This window comes from Scylla paramamosain, chromosome 3 (genome assembly GCF_035594125.1).
Source record: "Scylla paramamosain isolate STU-SP2022 chromosome 3, ASM3559412v1, whole genome shotgun sequence".
Lineage (NCBI taxonomy): Eukaryota > Metazoa > Arthropoda > Malacostraca > Decapoda > Portunidae > Scylla > Scylla paramamosain.
This window is the reverse complement of record NC_087153.1, coordinates 38148022-38155521: the sequence shown is the minus strand read 5'-3', so window position 1 is coordinate 38155521 and position 7500 is coordinate 38148022. Positions and strand designations below refer to the sequence as shown.

Below are 7500 nucleotides of genomic sequence, written 5' to 3'. Positions count from 1 at the left end.
TAGAGTGGTAGATGAGTGGAACGGACTCAGTAACCATGTCGTTAGTGCTAGGACATTAGGGAGGTTTAAGAGAAGATTAGACGGGTTTATGGATGGGGATGATAGGTGGAAACAGGTAGGTATATTTCATACAGGGATTGTCACGTGTAAGCCTGGTCGCTTCTTGCAGCTACCCTTATTTCCTATGTTTTTATGTTTTTATGTACTACCACTGTGCGTCATTCAGCATTGCGAGTGTGCCAGTTTCCGTGTTGGGTAGGGTACGATAATTAAAGCACGATAAGAGACACACTCAGGAGATCCGGGGATGAGAGGAAATGCCAGAGTATAGCCGTGTTAATGCCAGCGCTGATAACACAACAGTTACACACAGTCACCTTTTCTCTACTCTTCCTCAAACTTTCCATGTGTGACGTAAGTTTATTGAGTGCAAGCTTCTGTGTATGTTGTTACTATTTCTTATTTTTCCTCCTTTCGCCTCCTTTTTCTCTTCCTCCTCCTTCTTCTCTTCCTCCTGCTGTTTTTTTTTTTTTTTTTTAATCTGTTACTTCTCCTCTTGTCACTTCTTTTCGTCTTCCTTCTCCTGCTCTTTTTCGATTTTTTTCTCCTCTTCCTCCTCCTCGTCCCTTCTGTTTCTTCTCGTTCTTATTCTGTTATTTTCTCTTTCTTCTTCTTCTGCTTGTTCTTATTATTTTTATTCTTATTCTTATTATTATTATTCTTATCATCATTATTATTCCCTATTATTTATTATTATTATTATTATTATTATTATTAATATTATTATTATTATTATTATTATTATTATCATCATCATCATCATCATCATCATCATCATTACTCTAACTTCTTTTTCTGTTATTTTATTTTTTTTATTTATTTTTTTTTTTACGTCTTTATATTCTTCTACATTTCTTTTCCATGTTCTATATTTTTCTCCTTTTATCACCCACACAACAGCACCCCCACCTCGAGGCTAGCAATAGTGACCTAAGTACCACTTGCACCACACCGGACAAAGCTGGTTCCAAATTCATTTAACCTTATCTCAAGCTACGTTAGGCTAAGCACTACTTCATTTTCTTCGCGGGGTCCCCGGGTGGCGGTGTGAAGTCCAGGAGGCGTCACCTGTGCGCTAAGACCTCTTACTAACACCAACCATTTCCTTCCCGTCATGCTTACGAGTACGAGAAACCGCCCTGAGTTCTTTGCCCTATTTACGTAAAGAACCTTCAGCACACCAAGGTTATCAATTATGTTTTGAGAGATCTGTATGCTTAGCAGATTTAGTTCTTATTAGGTATTTTTCAAAGGCTACAGACGAGATGATTTTGTGGGTTCTCATGGGTGTTTCTCTCTCTCTCTCTCTCTCTCTCTCTCTCAATTATGATACAGAATTCTGGTGAAGTCATTACTAGAATCAAAAACATCTTACCCTCTGCTGTAGTTTGTTGAACTATCATTAAAACCAAGAAAACACGCTTGAACATCTTAATTTCAACAACAGCCTGTTAAACTAACATCACAACCACGTACATAAACATCCTTGAAAATCTCACTTTCCTCTACAGCCTGCTAAATTATGACTAGAACCATGAAAACACCTCAAACTGTTAGCTTTCACTACAGTTTTTTAAACTATCACTAGAATCATAAAAACGCTCTTGAATATCCCAATAACTTTCATTACAACCTGTCATACTATCACTAGAGTTATGAAAATACCCTTAAAACACCCAATAACGTCCAATTCAGCCATTTAAAACTATCAGAATAATAAAAACACCCGTGAAAAACCTGTTAATTTTCACTATAGCTTGTTAAACTACCACTATAGCCACAAAAAAAAAAATAATAATAATAGATAAATGAAAAATATCCTTCAAAACTCCCGGTAACTTCTACCATTGCCTGTTAAAAGAAGGAGAAAAAAAAAGTTGTGATTAGACGATGATACATTTTTAAGAATTTACTCCTGGGATCTCGGAATACGAACGAGTAAAGACGGAAAGTGTTCTTACAGCTTGTGACATTTGATCAAGCGAGGCAATGCATGCAGAGAGACTGAAGCCATCCAACGTCAGAATCATAACGTCAAGAGCCAGTAATCTCGCGGGATCAGAATATTGACGTAAGGTACTGATGGAAGAGCTGCGCCGTGAGTCATATCCGGATTACGTAAAGCTTGTGTATAAGGAACTCGCGGAGCAAGACTGACTGACACACACTCCATCGCCGTGACTTGTACTAGTTCCTCTGGTGGTGTTGTGAAGACGTGCATCTACAAAGCCGCGCGAAGTTTGCTTGTCTTTCACGCTAGATTGTCATAAAAGCAGCGAGCGCTTCTGACAGTCTAGCTCTGGTGGTGTAGAGGCCACGTGCACTCACAGCACGGCGCGGAGGTTCTTGTTGAGTGAGAGGAAAGGGTTTTTTGCACGATGGTCAACTCCCGCAGCCAGGGCTCGTCAAGGCAGCACATCATATCTCGTGGAGTGGACGATGCTTTGCAGAGTCTTGCTGGTCATCTTGCAAACGCTCCGCCGCGACTGCACGCAAACAAGAGACAGCAAGGTAGTGTGTGTGTGTGTGTGTGTGTGTGTGTGTGTGTGTGTGTGTGTGTGTGTGTGTGTGTGTGTGTGTGTGTGTGTGTGTTCAAATAGACGGGTTTACAATCGAAAAAAAAAAAAAAAAGCACCCCAAAAAGAAACGTTCCAAGAAGACTACAAACACGCTAATCTCACAAGTACATAATCCTCAAATGTCATGAATAAATAGTAATAGTAATACAACAATATCAAATGAACAAACTTATTCATCTGCTTGCCCCACCGTGACAAGGAGAATTCAACTTCCACTCAAGCTGATACTACCCGATGATGAGAGAGAGAGAGAGAGAGAGAGAGAGAGAGAGAGAGAGTGTGTGTGTGTGTGTGTGTGTGTGTGTGTGTATGTGTGTGTGTGTTACTCACCAAGGAAACATCTAAGCAAACAAGATCACTTTACAGTTTGCCTCGTCATCGCGTCGACTGTTCTTGTCTGTAATCAAGCTGACCACACTACTAACACTTCTCACGAAACGCTGTACACGTTATATAATGGTAAATTTCTAGCATCAACAAATGTATTTTCAACTCCAATAGGTGAAACTGGGATTAGGAAGACTCCAAACTGAGACGTATACTTTGAAAGCATTTATAACTTTTTGTATTGTTTTGGTTGAAGCTGCAGTAATACCCAATCAATTATCGCTGACTAAATGTACTGTGCTGCCCAACCTTGCCTAGACCTAGACCTTACCTAGACCTAGACCAACCTTGCCCAACCTTGCCTTGCTCATCCAGATGGCTTGTGTGTTGTTCCGCAGGGCTGACCACCAAGGAGCAACTGCAGTGTGCCTTGTGCTGCCAGGCGTATGAGGCACAGCTGAGGGAGCCTGTGGTCCTGCCCTCCTGCGGCCACACCTTCTGCCGCCTGTGTCTCTACCGCCTACAGGACCTGCAACGGGACTTCTGCTGCCCCTTCTGCAGGACTCGGCACTGTGGTCTGCCGGTGGACCTGCTGCCCGTGAACTTTATCGTCATGAATCTCTTAGAGGCTATTGAAAAGGTGAGGCGGCGGAGCTTACGGTAGAAATGCAATTGTAATTCCTGGATTACCAAATCTGAGATATAAAACGTTTATTAGTGGATATAGAATCATAATTTCAAGTGGTGTAAATGGAATAGGGACTTAAATTCTGGATAAGACATTACTACCATTCACACACAAAGGTTGAAGGCAATGTTTACAACGAGGAGAATCCTGCTGAAGAAGTTTGCTGTCTCCACTTGGAGCCACAGTTGCTGTGGTGTCGCCAGTGCCGGCAGGTGCTGTGCGCCAAGTGCCTCTCTCAGCAGCAGCACGATGGGCACGCCCTGCACCACGTGCGAACCGTCTTGGCGGAAAAAAAAAGTCACATCGAGGACGAGACGAATGAGATGCTTCGTCACTTGCAGAAGGAGAAGGAGCAGCTGACGCAGGAGGTTGAGGCAGTTGTCTCCGACCTGGCAAAAATCTACGAGAAGAGCGAGAGGCTGAGCCTGGAGGCTGATAAGGTTGACACCATTCGAAAAGTCATGGCAAGCACGAATGACCTAATGGCCGTGGCACAGCTGGAGCTCACACTGCACAGAGCCTCGAAAAACACCAGTATTCCTGACGCTGTGCTGCAGGCGTTACTGGAGCACCGGGGCGACAACTTTATCACCGGGAACGAAGAGATGCCGGCTGACGACAGCACAGAAAGGGTTTTTTGGGACGAGGACAGGAGTGGCCTCCAGTTTTGGCCGCTGACGAGGGACATGGCTGGCGGCAGAAGACACTGGCCCATCATACCCTGGCAGCGCTTCATAGCCCAGGTACGTACACACAAAGGACATAAATAATCGCTTGAATTATGTGCGAAATAATACTAATGTCAGGGACAGAAAACGAGGCGGCAGTATCAAAGGAACAGGCCCACGCTGATTCCCTTATCCCTTCCTCTGCTAACCACAAGCTTCGTATGTATCGCATGGTTTGAACCAAATGAAACAATCAGGCATACCAACCCTCTCGCATCAACAGGAGTTGCTTGAGGCATTATATCAAAAACATTGTACCGAACCTGAAATGTGTGTGTGTGTGTGTGTGTGTGTGTTGGAGATGCAATGTTATAATAAGATGTTCCGAATGCCTTTAACTATGACAAATATAAAAGCTAAATAGAATTGAGAGAGAAGAAAGTGAGAAACAAAAGCCACAACACAACAAGCATGACGAAGGACGGGAAATTCTTGGGTAGCTCACAGACTTGGGGGGAAGATCAGGTTATCTTCTTTTCAGGTTTTCCTCCTTATGCTCGAGCGTCATGTTCCGTCACGATGAACTGATTCTCTTGCCTGCGTAGCCTGTCCTAAGTCGTGCTTCCTGTCACGCACCAGTCTCAGGAAATCGTGGTGCAAGCTAATCTCTGTAAAATAAGGCTTCGCCACCACCTCCACCACCACCACCACCACCACCACTGACACCTTCCCCACCACACAGGTCCCGGCGGTACAGCTTCTGGTCCCACCCCCCGCCCCCGAAGTGTATCTGCAGCTGGAGGCAGCCGGTGTCGACCTGGGCCGCATCCGCATACGCCTCTGGGGTCAGCTGCGCCGCGCACAGCACTTCTTGGCCCTTTGCCTGGGCACCTTCGGACCCTCATACCATGGGGCAAAATTCCGCACCGTTGAGCGCAAGGGTGAACCAGGAGAGAGTCTGCGGGGCGGCGACTATCCGGCGACGGACGGTAAAGGCACCAGCTGCCGGGGCGTGATGGCGGGGCTGGAGTGGGGCGGCCAGCACGCCGGGCCCGTCAGGAAGGGGCTTCTTGGTGGGGGAGGGGGAGGATGTCATGAGTCCGATGCACTTTTCAACATTTGCCTGCAAGACAAGCCTCAGGGGAAGATGTCTTGCCCCTTCGGGGAGGTTGTGTCAGGGCTGGGCGTCGTGTGGCGGGCGGCGAGTCACCATCCCGTCTCCGAAGTCACCATCACTGCCGCCGGCCTCGTCCACCACAGCACGTGACCCCAACCTTTCCCTTGTAGTGCCGTGCTGAGCATAGCTGCCTCAGATACTCCCTCGTCCTCCCCGTCAAAGTGGCAGCCCTGATGGACAAGCTTGGATGTATTAAAACTACACTTCTCGAGTCTGGAGATCGCCTACGCCTTGTTAGTAGCCCTCCTGGAGATTCTGGTGTATCATCCGTCAATCTCGAACAAGGTTTTCCTTTAGTCGCCAGCTGCAGAGGTGTGACCCCAACACAGACACTGCCTCTGCATGGCGTTCCCTCCACAGCTAGCCTCTCCCTTGTTCCCCCGCACCCCACAAGGCTTCCTCCGCAACCAACCCCGCCTCGCTCGCTAATCTCCCGTCCAGCAGCCAGCCTCCCTTCACAACAAGGAGGCTTCACTCTCTAGCTTCCTTGCTCCACAGCTACTCAGATGCTAGCAATGCACCTGTGATATAATTTATCTCAATACCGAGTCCGTTTCCGTTATCTGTGCGTCACTATTTGTTTGCTGCTGCTCTGCTGATATTAAACCTTTGTTAGTACACACAGGCTGTTTTTTTAACTTTAACACACGGTATAAGAGGAACAGGTAATGAGTTTCAGGTTTCCCCTCTTCATTATCTCCATGAGTGACTAAATGATCATAAAAGCGACATGGACTTATCTTACTTTTTTGTTTAACTTCACTTTTAATTTACGCCTTTTACACACAATCACATTTTTAAGCTTCTGCAGGTCACTCTTGTTCATTGCAGTGGGTCATTTGTAAAGAGTACTGTATTCAACATCAACACATGTTTTCACTTCAAAATACTCCTGTTTATCCTCTACTGAGTGAACACTAACTAGTCCAAAATACAAACAAGCTCGCTCACCCTCCACAATAATGACGGCCTCGTATTCAAACTTCTGGAACATCTGGTTGAGAGCCCACCGGTAGTGTCGGCCAATCAGGAAGTAACCTTTGAACTTCCGCTCCTTCAGAGGCACTTCTATGTCACTCAGATCTGGGTGCTGAACAGAAAGAAGCTGCTGCTGTGTGTGTGTGTGTGTGTGTGTGTGTGTGTGTGTGTGTGTGTGTGTCAGGAGGAAGGAGTTGAATGTAGTAAATGGGAGAAGACCGATGGAAAGGCCGAAGAAGACCAAAAACTGTTAGGTCGTATATACGTGGAATTCATGCCTTCTACTCTGCTGTCTGTGATGGCAACACTGAAGGGATAAGGTTAATCGTCAATTTATATGACTTCAATATGTTTCATTATCTTCAGTCTATTTTTAAGACTGTTTTTTTTACCAGTGCGTGATAAAATATTCTGTTAGCGTAGGTGTGGCGAAGGCAAAGCAGTGCACGGTGCCACCTTACTCTACGTAGACTAGGGGTGTAGGGTGTCACAGCTGTCACTGACAAGTGACACACAACCTCCTCGTCTATGGATCAAGTCACAGCCACACCAACCGTAATTAAGGATACATACGAGTAGCCTATATACTAATACCCACGTAAAAACATGACTCCCTCCCTGCATCAGATAAGTGCCGATGCGACGCTATTTGTAATTACTAGCCACGGTTCGTGTGAATCACTTCACTTCCTGCGTCGTAAGTCATTGAATTTCAGTGTACATACTTTGGAGACAAACAGAGAGAGAGAGAGAGAGAGAGAGAGAGAGAGAGAGAGAGAGAGAGAGAGAGAGAGAGAGAATCCATGTAACGTACTTGGTATAGTCACGTGATATCTACATAGATGAGCCCTTCCTCTGCGCCTCAGGCACAGCGGATATTCCTCAGTCCTGGCGGGAGTGTTGGAGGCTCCGCAGCAACCTGTCGACTGGCGAGCACGTGTGACACTACCACCTGTGTCGATATACTATCTGTGTGTGTGTGTGTGTGTGTGTGTGTGTGTGTGTGTGGTTGTGGGTGTAGGT

At 45.9% G+C, this 7500-nt stretch overlaps 1 protein-coding gene across 4 annotated transcripts in view; it reads left to right on the top strand.

The window, feature by feature from the left end:
* Window positions 1-1935: 1935 nt before the first annotated feature.
* LOC135095294 (tripartite motif-containing protein 5-like) overlaps window positions 1936-7500 on the top strand; it is a 9564-nt gene continuing 3999 nt past the window's right edge. For all 4 annotated transcript variants that reach the window (XM_063996073.1, XM_063996056.1, XM_063996059.1 and 1 more), the window contains exons 1-4: window positions 1936-2571; window positions 3365-3606; window positions 3771-4397; window positions 5065-7500. The exon at window positions 5065-7500 is cut by the window's right edge. In XM_063996073.1, the coding sequence (XP_063852143.1) occupies window positions 2439-2571; window positions 3365-3606; window positions 3771-4397; window positions 5065-5589 (1527 nt within the window). In that variant the 5' untranslated portion in view covers window positions 1936-2438 and the 3' untranslated portion in view covers window positions 5590-7500. The remainder of the gene's footprint in view (window positions 2572-3364; window positions 3607-3770; window positions 4398-5064) is intronic.